Source organism: Fukomys damarensis, unplaced genomic scaffold, assembly GCF_012274545.1.
Source record: "Fukomys damarensis isolate Sample0158 unplaced genomic scaffold, DMR_v1.0_HiC HiC_scaffold_14, whole genome shotgun sequence".
NCBI lineage: Eukaryota > Metazoa > Chordata > Mammalia > Rodentia > Bathyergidae > Fukomys > Fukomys damarensis.
In genome coordinates, this window is record NW_022900926.1 from 1,171,728 (window position 1) to 1,191,871 (window position 20,144).

Here is a 20,144-nt window from a genome sequence, read left to right on the forward strand (position 1 = left end):
CTCTCTCTCTCTCTCTCTCTCTCTCTCTGTCTCACTGTGCTGTGATGGCTCTGGTGGCCAGCTCCACGTTGCAGGCTGTGACGCCCTGCTCATCCTGCCGTAAGGGGCTCATGAGCCGAGCTGATGGCAGCCTTTCCTTCCTGTTGTACATGTAGTGCTCATCGGCATGGCAAATAAACCATTTATACTCCTTCTCTGTCAAATCATACTGGAAGGAGCTAAATGACATGACCACTAGTTACAGCAGAGATTGAAGACAGCAGATCTACAGTCCTGCTTGGTGGCAGTGTTCATTGGAGAGGCAGTCTGGCCAGGTTTCCTCATTCTGTCCCTACTGTCTACAAAGTGTTTCTGGAAACCAGCCACTTGGGTGAACAGAATATTTTTGGCAGCACACGCGGCCTAGTGTAGTCATGAAGAAGTCAGGATTTGGAATGATGTCACCTGGCCTCCATCCAACCCTTCCCAAGGTGGCCTTGGGCTGGTACTTACCATCTCAGCATCAGCTGTGATCTACAGAGTACACTGACACAGTGCTGCCTTCAAGGTATTCTGAGGATTCAATGCGTGTTTAAATAAACTTAAAAGCGTAAACAAAGATTAAAATGTATAATTGATATCGTGTAATAGGAAGAAAAGTCTAAAAGAGTAGAGGAAGCGGGAGGGGTAGGGAAAGGGAAACAGGGAAAAAATATGTGAAAAGGAAAAACATGGAAACAATGTCTTTGTAAACAGGGAAGGGTGGAGGGGCTGAGGGGAGGGCTGGGGAATGGGGAAAAATAAGAACCTGATAAGTCACGTAAGGGACAAGATCCCAGAGATGAATGTAACTGTATTATATACCTAATATGTACCAATAAATTTAATAAATATTAAAAATAAGTAAATAAATACATAGATTTAGGCCCAGGGTTAGGCACATAGTGAAAACTTCTGAATATGAATGACGGTGGTTGCTGTTTCACCTTGTTGGCTCCATTTTGTACAAGGTCATGGAGGAACCCGGTTCTCAACTTTGCATGTACTGGCTGCCCAGTAACCAGGGCTGTGTCCTATCACCTTTCTGTAGGGCCTGAGGCCAATGGGAGGCTCATTTATAACGTGTTGCAGGTATGCCCAAGAGAGACTGAAGTCTTCTTCTCTTATATAAGTAGTATGAAGTCTTGTGTGGCCTCACTTTGCTCAGAAAGGCATGAAGTATTGCTAGGGTTTTGAGGACCATGGGGGTCACTCCAGGACAGGTAGGAGTGACCAGGTCACAGCAGTGGTCTCTGCCTCCTCCCTACCCTAACACTTTCCACCCACAGTGTCCTCCAGTGGATGCACTCAGTGCTGGAAAAATTCTGTGATCCAGCAGCTGGAGCTCACCCACTGCTCTTCCCTAATAATATGAGTTATCAGGCAAATAATCAAGTGGCCAATGATAGAGCCATCATCAATCCACTGTAAACTAATGTAGTCATTTATTTTAACTATCAGTAGCATTGTTACGTGATGACCCAACCACACTTCTTTAGAAAACTTCCTGAATTCTTCAAAGTCACACTGTCTCTCACTGCTTCCTGTCCACTTTCTCGCCACGACCTTTCCTTGTATGAAATGCTCCATTCTGCTGGTCTCCTTGACACCAGGAGCACTTTGGTTCTCCCCACTCAGCCAGAACTTGTCTTTTAAAGGCTGACAGGTACCTCAAATCATCTCTCGATCATTCTTTCTTCTCTCTGCCCTCCAGCCACACTCTGTGTGCCGACCGTCCCCCCCGAGCATCTTTCCTGTGGTCTCCTTGACACCAGGAGCTGTCCTGGCCTCGACTTTGTCCTCTGTCCTCTAGAAACTGACCCCAATGATGTGACCCTCCTCCCTCTCCCAGCCCCAATCTGAAAATTTCTCAAGGGTCTCTCCTGGGGTCCTCTTATTTCCTCTCCTACTCACCTTTTTTGGTGTACTGTCCATTGCCAGTACTTTAGCCACGACTTTTATGATATAACTTCACATACTTATCTCTGGCTCGTCTCTTCTCCAGCCTTGATTCCCATGCTGTTGAGTCATCTGGAAGCTCATCTGTTGTCTTGCCACTAAAACCAACTCCTTATCATGATTTTCATCAGTGGATATTACATTTCTCTTAGCCTTAAAACCTAGAGAGTTAATTCTGACTCTTCTCTTTCCTCTATCTTTTATTTTTGAAATCACCCTTCCATTCTTACAAGTGGCTCCACGCAGCCTGCACCTGTGGACTGCACCTGTGACTGACTGCCTGTGCATCCCATCTCTACTCCTGCCACGGGGCCACTGTCCACAGACACCATGGAGAGCACTGTAATCTTCGCGTCTGGGGAAAGCAAAGGAGGTGGCAAGCGTCGTTACCGGGCAGAGCAGCGAGGCCGCTGGAAGGGATGAGAGCGCTGGCTTCTCACAGAGTGGGTGTCGGACTGGCAGGCACAGTGGGCAGTGTGCAGGCCCTGGTGCAATCAGGCACTCACGGGGGCCAGGGCAGGAGCAGAGCAGAAGTCGGGTGCTCAGGGCAGCTGCTGATGGCCTTGGCTAAGCTGTGTGACCTGGACAGCGCTGAGCTCTCCCTCAGGCTCTCCACAGTGGGCACAGCTCAGGGGCAGCCGTCTCTGTGCCCCAGGGCTGACTGGGTGGGAGGCGCTTGCTCCTCCCTCACTAACCTCAGGGCCCAGCAGGTCTGACTGGGCTCCTCTCTCGCATCTTGGGTTCTGTTTCCACCACAGGCCTCTTCAAACCCCGGGACCCCAGAAGCTGCAGAGCTAGAGGCTCAGGCGTGGAGGCCAGGCCAGCCTTCCCGTCCCCTGAGCAATTCAATGGCCAGTGTGGCTTTTCTTGGTCTCACCTGTGCAGAACCCCTTCCGATCCTGCAAGGGACAGTGCAGGGCTCTCAGTAGCAGGTGGCCTATGGCACACATGGCCTGGACTCTTTCTAGGAACTGGGTTCAGGGATCCGGGCCAGAACTTACAGGTTAACCTCAGGGCAGCGTCCCCCAGGGCCTGTGGGCCTGGGTAAAATTCTCCTCCTCGAGAAAGCGGATGGAATGAACATGTGACTGGTGGCTTTTTGTTTTAAATCAAGAGTGCCCAGGACTCTGTTCCTTCCAGAATGATAGACTCATGGCTGCCTTGGCGGAGGAAGCAACACCACCTCTTCTCGAGTTTTTTGTTCAGAAATGTTGCTGCTTGCTTGCATTGTGTTGCTGTTCCTAAAAATAAATTGGGAAAGTCAGAGGAGACTTCGGGGAGGGTGGAAGCCTGCTCTTTATCCTGGGGCTTTCCCCATGGCAGAGCATCTGTGACCACGTGTTTTACGTGGCCACTTCATTTCTGCACAAAGTGGCGCTCGGCTCTGGTGCCTTGCGGTGATCTGCAGGGCCAGTGCCTGTGGAAAGGGCGCAGGAACAGTCACACTACCTGAACGGTGTCAGACCACCACGCTGCAGAACTGGCTTCAGGCATCAGAGTGCAAAGAACACAGGAAGCTTCGGGGGGCAGAAGAGAGCAGACGACCAGTGCTCTCCAGAGCACTGTCTCCAGAGTACGGGTACTCTCCAGAGCGAGCTGAGGCCCAGAGCGTCTGCACAGACTGGAGAGGCTGGCCTGGGTCTTCAGTGGGGCGTGGCTCTCTTGCCCAAGTGTTTCCGGCCCAGTACCGTGATCACTGCAGAGCAGGGTCTCCCTGTGTGGGTACGGGGCTCTGCAGGGCTCCTTGGACTAGTTGTGCTGCTTCTGAGTTGTGTGGCTGAGAGAACCCTGAGCCACAGTAAGCTTCGGTTCCTACCTCTGTAAGAGCCTCAGTCATAATGAACCCACCTTCCAGGCAGAATCGCTGGGATAGGTTTAAAGCGATGATACTCGCTGCCCTTCCCTTAGTATGGTTGTGGCAGACCCATGGCTCTGTCGACACGTGAGCCAAGCGACACATGACAGTGGTCTTTCTAGACCAAGACCTCAGTATTCAGGATTAATTGCATTGTTGGCATTTTGTGATAAATAAGTGGGTTTGGGGTTGCAGTTTGGACACTCGATTCTCCATCAGTAACCTAATGGCTCCTAGGAATAACCACTCTATCTTACCGGGAGTTGTTTTAATGGACTCCCTGCTTCTTTCTCAGGGAGATGCTCATCTCTGTGGCCCTGGGCCAGGTACTGTCCCTCCTCATCTGTGGAATTGGCTTAACCAGCAAGTACCTGTCAGAAGACTTCCACGCCAACACACCCGTCTTCCAGAGCTTCCTCAACTACATCCTTCTCTTCTTGGTCTACACCACTACTCTGGCAGTCCGGCAAGGTAAGCTCCTGTGAACACTGAGCGTTAGGCTTCTACAAACTCTGAGGAGAATGTGACCTGTGGTTTAATGACCTTTATTATTACAGTGTCAGCAAGAGCATTCCAAACCACAGACCTCACTTTTCTATTTTTCAGAAATATCACAAACACAACGAATGACTAAACCACAAAGCATAAATTGTATGAATTCAGCAGGAAGTGCAGATGCGTGTGTAGGTGGAAGTGTATAATCCATCGCTCATCTGCATTCCTGTCACCACGCGGCCGTCTCTCCGAGACTCCAAATCGAGACTTCCTCGGAGCCTGGTGTAGCCATAGGCAGCTCCACCCAGATATCCAAGGGGATTGCAGACAACACAAGTCCTTTGGGAAAGTGACAGGAAAGATAAAAACAGTGAACACAGCTCTAATATCAAGGAAAGAAAAAATAAGCTACCACAAGTGGTCAGGCAAGGTGGTAAATTAGTTTAAACTGAAATAACTAAAGCAATAAAACAAGTCTTCCAAAAGTCAGGGCAAGAAAGTTTGTTTTTTGTTTTAAGAAGCATTGTTGAAAGGAGGCAGTGCTAGAGGGTAGGCTTCAGAGCTCCAGGTAATACCCCAGACTGGAGGAAGCACTTTTATCTATGGCCCAGAAGTAGCCAGCAATTCCTGCCCAAACAGGAGCTGTGGACTATGACAGATGCGTTGGAAAATACTCATCAATAGGTCTGAAGACAATTTCGTAAAATTGTGGTTTGTAAGCATGGTTCATTCCAGAAACTTGCTTGAAACCCAAAGCATTTGTACATCAAAGCAAATTTCCCCATGAGAAGCAATTCAAACTCAGATGATTCATTCCACAACCCAAAATATTTATTTGAAAATGATTGATACCATAATATAACACAGTATAATAAATAAAATACAAAATATAATAAAAATAGACAAATGAACCTGCACTTACCTTTGAAAACCTGTGTGTCTGGTTGAGGAAGACAAGAGGGAGGAGGGCTGTTGTGTGGGACAAACTTCCCTGTCACTAACAGAGTCGCTGCTGTCCATGGTTCAGTGGAATCTTTTCATTTTTGAGCAACTCAACAAGGAGCCTATCCAATGATTCCTGCTTTCGCCTCCTTTTGAGGGTTCCATGGAAATGTGGCATTGCATTGCTGTTGAGCAGACTCATCACTCACAATGCTACAGCCTTATTTAGGTGGAGATTTTCTACAAAATTTTGCACTGTTCCTCACACATCTTCATAATCTCATCTAAAGTGAAGGATTCTTCTGCCCTTTCTCCTCCTCCTCTGCAAATGAGATCTCCATAACCTCTTGCTGTTGTACTAATTATATTGCAGGGCATAACTCATTTATGAAGTTCAAATTTATTAGAAATACTTGCTAATCTTGCAGAACAAGTCATTCACAGTCCAAGGTTTTACTGTACTTCCCTTAGGACACATTATGGCTCCACACAGCAGTTCTGACAGTCATACTTGTTTGAAAATTTATAAGGACTTTTTATTTGTATTTAATTTTTATATTATTAGATTTGTGTCCACAATAATATAGCTCAGTTACAATTATTTGGCAAGTTTTAGATTTCATATTATAGGAGAAATAAAAATGAATAGCTGAGATTGAAATAATTTGGATTTGTTTAAAGTGTTAGAGAAGCCAATTTCATTGACTTCTCAAAAATTGGTGCTATTAGCATTTTTGTTTTGCTTTGTTTTAATTTTGGTCTTTTGAGACAGGGTCTCACTATGTAGCTCAGGCACACCTCAAACTCTCAGTGTCCTTCTGCCTCAGCCTCTCAAGTGCTGGGATTACAGACATGCGCCACCATACCTGGTCTGTTTTTTAAATTTTTTAACATTAGCAGACATAATTACCTTAAGGATACAGTGTCAACTAAAGTCACAGCTGTAGCGACTGGATCTCAGCTGTTTCCGTGGTGCAATTTGGGAGCTAATAATTCCACATGATATAAGTGTGTTGTCCAATGTTTACCCTAGAATTTCTCAAAGGGTACTTCAAATCAGGACTCAGAAAGTAAGGAAATGGGGAAGGCATAGAATTAGAAATAACTTCTGAGAGACTGGGAATTCATGGCTTGGCTCATCAAGAAAAGAGCTCAAAGTTGAATATAAAACTCAATTTTATAAGTGCTTGAATCTGTATGAAAAGAATCAGCCCAGTACAAGGCATATAATTAAGAATAATAAGATTAAATTAAGAATGCTTTTGCAAAATTCTAACGCTGAAAAAAGTTCTCAGGAAAGTGATGAATTTATGTTTTCTGGTGATTTTTATGGTCAGAGTTTGGACTGTGAGGTGGTGGAGTACACCAGGCCCTGGGTTCCAACCATTTCACCTCCAGAAGCTTGGACATTTAACGTGAGCCGGGAAAGCACGATGACGCTTTCTCAACAGCAGAAGGGGTGATCTCAGCAGCTACAGGGGAAGCCAGAAAATACTAGAATACCAAATCTAGAGAAAGACCCAAAGTTAACACCATCTGTTTGCCTTTCTAAGCTGCCAGCCGCTGTGTCTGTGAATTACACCCCAGAAAATAGATATTGCCTCAGAATTTATCAGTGAGAAAGCCAGGCTTTGCTGGCCAGGAACCCCCTGGAGGATGGGGGTCAGAAGGAGGCAGGAGAGGCCAGGGCCCCCGTCCCCTCTCCAGAGGTGCAGAGGATTGCAGAGCCTTTGGGTGGAAGGACTGGTTGTTTCCTGCAGGTTTAACCTTGAACAAGAAACCAGCAAGGGTAGGGTCCAGGAGAGACAGAGGCTCTGGACAGCACAGGGGAGGGTGGCATGGAGGGCTGAGTGCACAGGGAAGAGGCTGGGGCTGGGAGCACAGCACCCAGTGGCCTGGCAGCTCTGACCACCGTGCTGCCTTGGAGATGCTCCCTGTGGCGGAGTCATCAGACTTGCCGGCAGGTCTTTATTTGGTGTTTTCTAAGAAGGTGCGCTTGTTTTAAGCTGCAACCCCCAGGTTCCCATAGGCTGGCATTACACTGGCATCTGGAAGTCAATGTGGTAATTATATTAATGTTGTATGGGCTGACTCAGTGCTAGGGTGCAGTAATCTCCTCCCTCAGCTCCTGAGGAACATCTGGTGCACACGTGAGGGGTCACAGCCCGGCCTGGCGGCTCCCAGAGCCCAGCAGGCTCCGTTTCCCACCTCTCCCCATGCAGACCTCACTGCTTTGCCAGGGCCTCCACGGGAAGCAATGCTGCCTTGGGCCACAGAGCAGCAGCAAGAAGTAGACCCAGGGATATATTTTTGTAGGCAGATCTCAATCATTTTTATCATACAGCTTCTAAAAATGTATGCCACGTGATGAATGCAAAAAGCCTTTCATGAGTGTTGAGGATGATATATAAATCTCACAAAATTTGACTTTGAAATAAACTGAGTTCTCTCGATGAAATTTGTGTTGGACCAGTGACCAGTTCCATATAAAGGAGGGGTGTGGGCATACAGTACCTTTGATTCTTAATTCCTATAAATATTAAGCATTGTCTTCCTGAAACAAGGCAAAACTATATCCTGTCAAACTTTAAAGCTAGTCTTCCCATGCTTAGAGGCAGGTTTTCTTCCAGAGGTTTCTAACTTCCCAAAAGAGTGCTTGTTTTTCTCCAGAAAGCTGCAGGGCCATGACTGTAGATTTAGTGTCACTGACCTGGGGTCAAGTTTGAGAATTTAGGTAAAATTTAGATTACTGTTTTTCAATAGCTTCCTTGTAACCAGCAGTCACTCAGGAAATGAAAATGTGCCCATTGAAGAAACGCCGGACAATCCAAAACTTCCTGCTGTTTGTCCAAAGCAGGACTTTAGGAATAGGACCAAGAAAGTACAGGGAGGCTTCCAGGAACATGAGCATTTGTCCGTGGAATTGGCTAAAGAAGATTCTTCCTTTTCTCTTTTCTCAAAATCCCATGTAACACTCGTTGAAGTCAGGACACCAAGAGACCCGAAGTGCAAAATCTATGAACCAGGGGAGAACAGCCTGGGCTCAGCCACTGCTTTAGGGATGGAAAAGAAGGAAGCAGGCGATCCCTCACCCCTTCTACCGTTTCCCTACATCTTTGTCTGCCTAATTCGGCGGGGCGAGGACGGTGGAGCAAAAGCAGGATTCTGAAGGTGAAAAACCCACACTTTCAGTCCTTGTTTTCTTCCTCCAGTCCTGGTGGTTGAAAACAATGTGTGCCAGGAATGAGAGTGTGAATGGTCCAAATTGCCTTCCACTTTTCAGGTACAGACACCGGGAAGGAAATGGAAGGTTAGCATCTCAACGCCCCTGAGCATTATTAAGGCACTAACAATGCCCACAGCCCTGCTAACTGGTTAGCTAAGTTTTGCTTTTTCACTGAAAGGCATCTTTATATACTCTTGCAATTCTGAATGAAAAACAATCTGCCAGCTAAAAGCAATTTCATGAGTATTGCATGTACCTTACTTTCCAGAAAATCCTTGAGACATAGAAATTAAACTATGCATCCAGTCAGTCGTGTACTTCTTTGTGTGAGTGTAAGAATGAAATTAAGTCTCTAATAGCATTAATAGAGTACTCATAAAATACTACCATGGCCAGGCCAGGTGGTGCATGCCTGAGTATAATTCTAGCACTCAGGGAGGCTGAGACAAGAGGATTCCAAGTTCAAGTCCAACCCAGGCAACTTAGTGACTTAATGAGAACCTGTTTTAAAAATTTTAACAGTGAAAATTATAAAGTGCTGGGGTGCCTGAAGCCACAATATTGATTATGCCCGAAGCATGCTGTAAGCAGCCTAGGCTGTAAAGAGTTAAAACCTTCAATTTTAATTACTTTAAACAGCAAGTCTAACTAAAGATACATAACTCACAAAAACATCTCATAAACACAGAGATAGCGTGCAGGTTAGCATGACCTCCCCACCACTGGCCACGACCCAGACCGCAGTCATGGCCTGTGAAGCTGTGAGACTAATATACGATAACAGGCATAGCAAAGATCACAGTAATTCACACCCAAATTCCATTCGCACAATCAATACCTTCTTAGCTCAGACAACAGTGTTCTAATTACAACCATATATTTTGTCTACTTGGTTCTAATTTGCAAATGTTTTGTCTCTTGTCTTTAAAGCTTTGCCTGCTTTTGTTTCCATAAAAACCTCACGACCACACACCTGTACGTAGTCTTGTCCTTGCATGTATGTAGCTCACCCTTACCCCAAATGATGAATGGTAAGAATCAGTGGTTGAGACTGACCAACCGGGGTCTTTGCTGGGGACCCCGCACCAGCCATCCCAGCTCCCACTTTTCTCTTTAATTCTGTCTTTCAAGTTTTTCTTCAGCCTTGTATCATATACTAAACAGAAGATTAAAGCCTACTACAGAGGTTTCTGACTCTGGTGATGTGGCATGATGTGGAGGCCCTGGGTTCAATCCCCAGTACCCCAGAAAGAAAACAATCACCATGTAGAATCCATCCCTTTGTGTGTGTTTTGTTCCTTTTGTTTTAAAGAGAGATGCTAAAGGTAACTACAGGTCTTACTCTTTGTGAGAAATGTCCTTGGTCTGAATATGAAATTACAGAAAACAGGGACGCTGTGGTCTAGAATCACAGCCTAGGTCTGCTTGTGGAGATGGTCAGTGGGAGTTGCAGGTGTTACTCTCTCGGGCTCCTTCTGCACACCCTCCTCACCCCTTCCCCACCCACGGGGAGCAAGGGATAAGAAAGACACACACCTGGCAGCTCTGTCCCCACCCAGCAGCGTGTGCAACTTGTGACCCAGTGGTCCCATCCCCTCAGCATTTAACATGACTCTGCTTCTCACAGTTGGTGCCAACACACACACACACACACACACACACACACACACACACACTCACACACCTTTTCTGTTAGGGTAGAGGGGTGATAGGTGGAGGAGCACTAATGAGATTAATGAATTGTTTCCTCTTCTGACACAGGACAAACTTCTTATCTGTTCTCTACAAAAAACTCACGCCTCTTGCACACAATTGCTGGGTAAATTTGCACCCATTCCTATCACAAGATTTAAAATATTGTAATCAGGAAAAATATAGAAGTTCATACAAAATAAAAAAGATCTCTGAAGAGCCATGACACGGTGGCTCAGTGTGGAAGTGTGGACGCCGGGTGTTCCAAGGCGGGTCTGACCTGGGGTCAGCAAGGGCCCCCCGCCCTGATGCTGAGATGCTGCTCTGCTGCAACACCTTTGCCCTGGCTTCCTTGGCATTTTCTTTAATGTTCACTGTAAGCAACCGACAACGACACAGGCTGGATGGTGAAATACATGGAGCCAGAACACAGGGTTTTCTGAGGGTGAAGCTCCAGCTCTCCTCAGACACAGCTCGGGACTGTGATGGCCAGGTCCCTGGAGGGCAGGGCTGTTACTGTGCTGCAGAGTTTGGAGGCCCCTGGCCTGCGCAGGAGTGGAATCCTGTCTCCCCAGAAGTCCCGCTTGTCTGAGTCTGCTGCGGGCATAGCCAGCGGAGCCTCTTAAAGCCTTCCTGAAGGATGCGGCTTGGCAAACTCCCCACCCACTCCCTTTCGGGTCACACTGGTTTTTCTTAAGAGTTAGTTTTGGCCCCCGTTGTGCAGACCGCATCTCTGGCCTTTTGTCTTGCCTGGGCCACACTGAGTGAAGAAGACTTGTCTTGAGCTGCTATAAAATGTGTGATGCAATCCATGTATATAAATAATGAAAGTTCCTTTTTCGTGTTTTTATTATAAAATTTTTAAAAGCAGGCAAGCAGCCCTCCAGCCAGGCTGACCTCTTCTGTTTCTCCAGTCACAACTGAAGAGCCCGTGGGTCACCTGATGAATTTCCCTAGCTTGTCTATGCTGCCTCACTCCATATCATAAATCAGGATGACAGCAGTAGCTGCCTCGGGTCCCTGTTAGCTAAGTGAGGTGATGCACAGAAACTCCTAGGGCAGTGTGAGGCATTCAGATGGTGTCCAATAAATAGGGTATGTGCTTTAGTCACTCTTCCCCCAGCAAGTCGGATTGCATACGTATCGCTTTGAATTTGAATAACTTCTTTCATGGGGACTCAATCCAGTGATTACATTCCAGCATCTTTGTGTTATGGCTGTGTCTAGAGGTCCCGAAAGCCTTGTGCAGTCATAGGTGGGTGGATTGAGTGTGTGGTACTGGGATTAAGGGTGTGTGACTACTAAGCCACTACACTGATGGGTCTGGCACAGTTCTGGGTGAGTGCTACCTACCCTCCCTTCGGGTAGAAGGTGGGCAGCCCAGTTATAGCGTAAAAGGGATAGTTTAAGAAGCTGCTCTTGTCCCTTGCTTGCTTTGTTACCTTCTGTTCGTTCTGAATACTTTCTTCTCTGTGATGCCACCCTGCCTTGGAGCCAGCCGATTATGGACTGAAACCTCTAAAATTTGTGAGCCAAATAAACCTTTCCTGCCTTGAATTTGGGTGTTGGGCATTTTGTCTCAGCGATGAGAAAAGTAACTAAGACAATGCCTGTGTGTCCCTGGATGTCAGCGGATGCCTTGGTATGATTCATAAACAGATAAAAGAAGAGGTGCTTCAGACCCTTCCTCAGCACTACCATGACCGATATGAGTGGAAGAGTTCATGTCCACAAATTCTGAAGTGCACAAGCCCCACACCCTCCCCAGGATGGGTGCAGACTTTCTCCCTGAGAAAGCCAAGCCAAGAGAAACAGTGAGCCTGAGTTCTTTGTCCAGAAAGATCCGATCTACCCTCTGACTCTGGGCATACCTGCAGCCACACGGTCCAATGAGGATGGGGAGGTGGAAGAGAGGAGGCCAACGGAGAAATGAAAAGAGCAGTTCCCAAGGCAGAATTCCATCCTCCCGGTCTCTCCCCTTCATTTGTGTGTCTCCTGTTTTTCATTTTCTCTCTCCATCCTACCCTGTTCCTTCTCCACTTATTTCACTGATAGACAAATGGGGAAAATGAGAAGAACATTCCCCTTCCCTTCATGGAGACAGGAACGTGACAGTTCTATACGATGGACAGAATTCCAGGTTTGTTTGAGGTGTGTCTTTAGGTAACCACTCCACGTTGCGGTTCTTTGCTCAGAATGTAAGGGTACCAGTTAAACTGTGCTGTCACCTCCTTTCATGAATACTCTTCCACAACATGCACAGAATGCCTCTGTGAACTGCAGACAACTGAACACCCATAGAAAAAGCAAATGGGTCTGAGCAGCCGGGAAAACCCAATGCGACTGGTGTCTGACCAAGTCTGATGCCAGCTGCAGAGGAGGAGGAGGAATATGTGGGGTTGGCCAAAGCCAGGCCAGACAGCTTTCTATCTGGCCTGTGTCCCTGAGCCCTTGGGCCAGCCAGGAGCCATAGACACATCAGGAGTCCCCCTCACTGTAACAGTAGACATCTTCAGATGTGTTTCAGGAGGGCAAGGGGTCGCTCCCTTATCATCAGAATCCCACGTGCTCATCAGTCATTTGGGAACTGTGGATGCGGAGCTCATCCCTGTGTAGTCCATTTCAGTGGACGCCACAGGAAGAAATCTCAAGGCAAAGACTTAGCCTTGCTAATGAGCTTCAAAGACAAGAGCTGCCCTTGGTGGGCTTATCCAAAGAATTTTTGTTCCCATTTTTGACAGGCTAAGAATAGTCAATATTCTTTTTTCAAAATTTAAAAATAAAATTAGAATCTTAGTTAAAATTAGGACAGAGAGAGGAAAGAATAAAAGAATCATCCAAAGGGGAACAGAACCTACCAAATGCCCTGGGAAGCACAAAGCTCAGCCAGTGATGCGGTCTTGGGCCACCTGTGGCTGAGAAGTGGGGAAGACACCTGTTGCAGGTGTGGGGCTTCGGACCAGCTGCTAGTGAAGAGGGGCGCACACAGGCACAGTCACCGGAGCACCAAGGCCTAAGCAGATTCCCAGCAGCAGCCTCCCTACCTGCAAGACATTTATTTCGGCTTTTGGCTTTGCTGGTTGTCATTTTCCAAGGCTGAAACTTCCCTGTGTGCAGTGTTAAATGCAGGACCATTATAGCACAGCTTTAAGCAAGCTATTGATTTTAAACTTTCGTTAAACTAGAAGAACAGAGTTAGCTCTTCCGAAGCAGGCAAAGAACTGAACTTCTAAAAATAAAGTGCAGGAACTTGGTGCAGACTTCTTTTAACAAAGAAATGTGTGGGCATAGCTTATGTAAGTGACATAAAAGCAGAAGCCTTGGCACTGTGAAGGATGATAAGTTATTTACTCCGTGGAAACTTACCGGCTTGGAGCCCCTGGTTTCTGTTGGTTTGACCTCAGGTATATTAAGGAGTGGAGACACACAAAGGGACCTCTGTGATGAAAGCATTCCTATACTGAGTCACTCACCTCAGCCATCGACCTGATCAAGATATAATTCCTCCCTCGATAAGCTTTATAATTTTAGTTTTGCCCATGATTACCTTAGTCTCTTTCTGGTCACTGAGACAAAACACCTGACACCTACACATAAAGGAAGAAAGGTTTATTTTGGCTCGTGCTTTAAAAGTTTTAGTCCTTGCATGGTGAGTGGGTGGTGAAGGGCCTAGAGGAGGAGACTGCTCATGACGTGGCGCCCAGGAAGCAGAGGGTGAAGGAAGGAGACCGGAGGGAGATGAACCCCTGCAGGCCGCGCCTTAGTTCTTCACCGGTAATTTGGATTCATCCGTGAGGAGTACACCCCTGTCAAATCCAGAAGGTTCCAGCCTGATTACAGCTTCTCAGAAATTGCTTGCACAACTTTCAATTCTCTTACCTTCCCCATCACTCATTTCTTTGTGGATTCACTCTTGCTGTTCCATTCACTGCTCCCTTATTCAGAAAAAGTTTTGGGAATGCCCCTCCTGCCAGGCGCTGTGGCACTAGGTGTGAAAGACCACCCCACTGAGTAAAGACAGTCTCCCTCTTCCGTCCCCTGCACACTTGCCAATGAGGACAAGGACAAGTAGAGTCCCTGTGATTGCAAGCACAGTCTGAGGCCCTCTGTTCCTTTTTCATATCAAACAGCTTCGCTGCACAAGTGTTCACCTTGCCCCTGTCATTCTCTCCACCTCGCTGTCCTGATTATTCCTAGCAGAAGAGCCTAGCAGCGGCACTACAGTTAGTACATTGCTGTTCCCAGCCTTCTGGGATGGAGCACATGGCCTTGGCAAAGAGACCCTGACTTTGCATTAGGAAGAGCTAACATCTTCGTCTCTCTGGTCCAGCAGCACCTCGTGCCTCATCATCTCCCTGGGAGAGTAATGAGCAATCATCACCCCTTGCTTTACCCAGACCAAGCTGTGGCAGCTGCTTGGCTGCTAGGTTTCCGTGAAGCAGACCAGTTGGCTATTCTCATGGTCACTGATGACTTTCAAGACCCTCAAAGATCTCCTGTACCAGTAGTGATCACTCGTCTGACTCAGGTGCCCTCTCTGGTTAGTGGCAAATGGCCCTTTTCTTTCTTGGCTTTACTCCTTAGAAGTCTTAACCTTCTCCAAGTGACTTGACAGGGTACCTTCAGCCCTTACTGGCATCCTGAATCTCAGCTCTGGCTAAGTTTCTAAGAGCCCCATAAAGTATTAGAAGCCAGAAAATCTTTTTCTTTTTGAATGTAAAAAACACATATTTATTAAACATGATTAATTTAAAAACACCAAGCCAAGTTGTTTTAAAGTGCTGCTTATCCAAAACCTTAAACAAAACCATTACCCCAAAGTAAAGTTTTAAAAAACAGGTTACAAGGTAAACACTGACAATAGATATGGACAAGGACTACCAAAAAATGCTATTTGCTCTTTAACTAAATAATGCCATTTTCAAGTGACATATAACAGTAACCTTGACAGAATTCCTTCTTTGTATAAATATTCATAAATAAAAAATTGTCTCTAAAAATTCTAAAGAGCTGCAAATAATACCTTACAACAGCAGTTTAATGTCTATTTTAGGGGAAAAAAAGCACTAAAATCTTCCATTGAAAGCCATTTATTTCTCTGGTTTAATGAGCAAGGCCACTACAACATTAACCTCATTTGTAGAACGATGTAAGTAACAGTGTATACACATCTTAAATTTGGTAGGGATCAAAAGTCAGAACACAATCATCTGATGCAACAAGATAATCAATCAATCAATCAATCAATAATTATACATTTTAACCCAAGATTTGGTGTCAATAAATCAGTAGTTTCAACTTCACATATGAAGGACAGCAGAGTCTGTTTTTTTTTTTTGTTTGTTTGTTTTGCTTTTTGAAAATAGCTTAATTTGGTCTAAAAATATTTAGAATGTTGTGTTTCCTTTTTGCTTAAAGCAACACAATATAATCGCCATCAAGCTGCTATTGCAACTTACTTTAAGCTGGGGTAAAGTGACCTTTTGGTCTGTGGCACGAGTCACATATATCACACGAAGCCATAAAATCTTACATTATAGGGGAAAAATGATCAAGTCAAAAGACAGTGGGGAACATCAGCATTCACGGGCTCTGTATTGACCCTGAGAGAAGAGAAAGACTTCCAGCCACTCACTGGAGCCCTTGGAACCTGTTGAAGGGGCAGGAAAGAGAACGAAGCATCTGCCTCTGGCTTGGCCAACGGGCTCATCATGCCTTCCTGGCATGCAGCAGTCTGGTCACTGCATCTTTCAGAGCACCAGGTTACAGTCTCACACTATTCTAGAAAAGTTAATTCATGGTGCTGGACGCAGGATCACGATATGCGCAATTTCCAACAGTCCTCGTGTTTTAGAAGGTAGCACAGGTAATATCCAACCAGAGATAGTGATGGTGATGATTCCTTTGAGGAAACCTTCAGTGACTTCTCTTAATTTTGTGTCAGAATCCCTGATGTAGCTCTAGCCATGGCTTCACCTAAAAGCAGAAGAAGGTATCTTCCTCCATCAGGAGTGTGTACAACCATGCCACCCTGTGTCTCCCTTCAGCCTCCTGTGGTTAACATGTACACACATTCCACAAACTAACATGGAAACCCACATCCTCTCTGGGGTAGGAGTGCAGTTTGATTGCAGAATATATCAGCTGATGGAAAGCTGTCTGCTGTTAGTGTTCACAGCATCTGTGAGCCCACTGTGTGGGGAGCACCATGTGTGACTCCTACACCTTTTTCTTCCTATCAGCTGCAAACCAAATGCCTGCCCTTCTCACTTGACATTGCTACCATCCTGCAAGGCTTCCTGTCTCTGGTACCCACCACAACCCCGTCACGATGATTTTACTCTTTTCAAAACTGTATTTACTCTGAGTAAATTAGGCCAGATGATCATTTAAACCTTTCTTCATGTGTGATTCTGATTGACATCAAGACTTAAAAACAACAGTTGGGGAGGAACTGGTTAATAAAAAGTGATCATTTTCCATACCCACTGAAATCAACATGTACTTCTCTGTGTCATTTTGTGAACGGAAATAGGGTCTTTTAATAAGGACTCAAAGAAGCCCAAAATCAAGGTGGGAGGATGTTGCTATTCCTGCCTTCTAATTAGCTTGTCTACTGAAGGAAAAGAGGCCAAAGCTGTAATATGCTAATTTTTATTCTCCAAGTAGAATCTCTCCTCAAGTGCCAGCCAACTTACCTTGGATTTCAGAGGAAACTCTGCTCCAAATGTTAAAAAAAAAAAAAAAAGAAAATTTAACATTTTGAATCAATTTTATAATAACTCTGCTCCAAATGTTAAAAAAAAAAAAAAAAGTAAATTTAACATTTTGAATCTTAATTTTATAAGAAATAACTTTGATACTATATTCTAAACACAGCCTTATTGCTAAATTCAAAGAACTCCATTCAACTCTTACATAGAACTTCCTGTTAAAATCAGTTTAGTTAGTTCAATTGTTTAAAAGTTAAATTGAAAAACCTCAATACTGAATCTCCTGACTACACATCTTTGCTGGACTGATTGTAAAGCAGATGTTAACTTCATGAAAACTGCTGAATTCTAGAAGAGACTTTGGAGATCCAAGATGGTAATGTTACTAGTTTTAAAATTTATTTTCATTTTTTTAAATTACTCAAGTAACATCCACAGATATTGGTTATGCAAGTATAAGATTTCAAATCAAACATAACTATGAGGTCTTTAAAAGTAAGGGGCTTCCCATGTGCATGAAAGTTACATTCCCTTCTTCAAGGGAAATCTAGCTTAAAGCGTGTTGCTCCTTTTCATGGCATTTTTTGTGCATTTGCATTCATGTGCATAGTTACGTGTTGTATTAGCACAAAGAACTATACAAGTTGTCGTGCAGCTTGCTCTTTTCACTTGCTAATTTCACTATATTTCCTGGGGAAATTTCCATCTCAGTACCAGTACATTTTACCTTGTAGTTTATAATTGCTGCAAAAATATTGATAGGCCCCAAATTGGTGGTCATACAGATGATTTCCACTTTTGAGTTACCTCATCTATTTTGTAAGAAACACGCTTATAAATGTATCTCTCATTACATGTGAGAGTGCTTTGTAGTTTAGATTTCTAAAAATTTAAATGCTGAGTCAAAGGGAATTCTAAATACTGATGAAAGTTACCAATTTCCTCTCCATACACACACACTTGCCTGACCCCCCCATCAAAAAAAAGGGCATTTACAGTTTAAAAACCTGCTGACAATATTTCCTGATAACCATTTCCCCATTTATTTATCACCATTGGATATTATCAGTTATTTTTTGGTTGATCTAAAAGGTGAAAAATACCACATTGACTTGAATTTCATTTTCTTAATTACCAATGATAAGTGGCCTTTTGTATGTTTATCAACATAATGAAGGAAGTTTTCAGCCCTAAAATAAAAATGCATTGTGATAATGGTACTGTACATGGCTGCTCTTGGTGAAAATTATGTTCCAGTGGACCTCTTTGATTCTTTCTTTCTTTCTTTCTTTCTTTTCTTTCTTCCTCTGTCTTTCTCTGTTCTGTTTTCATTGTCTTGTGAGTTAGTATACAGAAGGAAAAACGGATGAGCCCTGTGATAACTTCACCTGGAATAAAGCCACCAGGAGACCTCAGGGTAATACTATTGGAGTTCAGATCACCCATAAATGCTTATTGGAGTGTAACTAATAGGGCTATTAATAATATGAAGCCCAGCTTGCTTTATTGCTATAAACAGACTGTGATCACATAAATGACATTGGTTATAATCCTTCAGGGTATCATGTAAACTAACTCACAAGAGTCCTTTGCACTTGGGCTTCATTAGAATCTCGATTCAAAAATGTTTTCATCTGTTTGCTTAGAAAACAGGTGTGAGGGATGACCATCAGGCATTTCCCAGCCCTTGGAGTTTGGATTCTGGGGGAGGCTTTCTGGTTTTGAATGGGAAGCATGAAAAAACACAGAGGAATTTTAGCCAGCATCACTGTTGTTTATGCTCCTCCACCAAACAGGTCCTGTTTCTAGATCTCAATGTAAATTACATGTGGTTTTCTGCACTCTTGTAGCACTTTTATTAATGTTTGATCCAAAATCAAAAATGAAATATGTTCAGTATATATGCTTCTTTTCCCCAAAATATAAGGAATGTGGCATCAAAGTAGATTTAGAAATCCCAAGCCATGTGAATTAGCAGCACGGTTTTACATGAGTGCTGTGGAAAGCAGGAAAGTGACACCCAAGAGAGGCCTTTGACAGCTGGGGCTGTAGCTCAGCAATAGAGACTTTGCTTAGCATGTGTGGGACATAACAAACAAAGCAAGAAGAACAGTCTGCACCATGACTGTCTGCACTTTGCTTCACGGGTCTCCTTAAGTATGTCACCTCCATGTCTCTGTGGTTCAGATTTCCTGGCTAAATAAATGGGACATCTGTCAAAGGTTTATTAACCTGTGTTCTTCATTTTATGTGTGCAGAGATGTGAGTTTATAGCTGATGAGATCATTAAAATGAACTCTCTTTGGTGATATTTGAGAGTCAATATTAAATAGTGACATTTTAGGGTTGGCAATTTGTTTAAGCCATAGCTCTGACTAAAACTAGAAATAACTAGTATATCTTAAGGTGAGTAAGATTTTCTGAAGCAACAAGTAAAAAGTTAATTCATTCAAGCTGAATGAATGTAGACAAAAAATAAAACAAAATTAAACAAAGGAGAAGAGATAGTGCCCAGCAAAGTTGTGTGATTTTATGACCATTCTGTGAATGGTTTCAAGTACATCCAAAGGAAAAAGAGACAGGAAATGAGAATGCACAGCACAGTCACCTCATCTTGGAGCCCCACAATGATCCTAGAGTTTATTTTACAGATGAAAGTGAGGCTCAGAGAGGTTAATTTACCAACAATTGTATAATGGCTTTTGCTCAGGACATAGTGAGTCATGAAAGACCACCACTGTAATTCCAAAAATAAAAACAAGCCTGGTAAGCTACAAAATCAGTTTCTTAAACCTACCAGAAAGTTAAGGATGAAAAGAAACCTAAATATGAAAAACCTCAGGAAATTCCCATTGTAGGAGGGGGAAAAATCCAGTTTTTCTCATCCCTATCTGAGAAAGATCAGTGCTGATTTTGCTCCAAAATACTTGAAAAAAATGGTGAATGAAGTCAAATTAAAGTTGTAAGAAAGCCCATTTTCACAAGCCAGATTGACTCAGTCCTCAATCAAAAGGCCTAATAAGAGAAAAAGGAACAGGCCAGTTTGGGGGAGTAGATATCTTAATTCAGTCTCTACTGCCCAAGTATAAGAAACATTACTAGATATGTAAAGGAGAAAGAAAATGTGAATTAAGGTCAAGTGTAAAATCCTTACATTCTGGTGGAAGAGGTTGACAGAAGTTGTGAGAAAATGGGAGGTTTCACCAGACACCAAAAACTGTTTTTAAAATATTCAAAGGCAAAC

General features: G+C 44.2%; 1 protein-coding gene across 2 annotated transcripts in view; it reads left to right on the forward strand.

The window, feature by feature from the left end:
- The window catches only part of Slc35f1 (solute carrier family 35 member F1), a 311,583-nt gene that overhangs the window by 179,512 nt on the left and 111,927 nt on the right, over positions 1 to 20,144 (forward strand). Inside the window, exons 1-2 of one of the 2 annotated variants that reach the window (XM_033763196.1) lie at positions 2,366 to 2,420; positions 4,128 to 4,303. In XM_033763196.1, the coding sequence (XP_033619087.1) occupies positions 2,397 to 2,420; positions 4,128 to 4,303 (200 nt within the window). In that variant the 5' untranslated portion in view covers positions 2,366 to 2,396. Of the gene's footprint in view, positions 1 to 2,365; positions 2,421 to 4,127; positions 4,304 to 20,144 lie in introns of those variants that run through there. The other variant, XM_010644966.2, reaches the window with a different exon arrangement.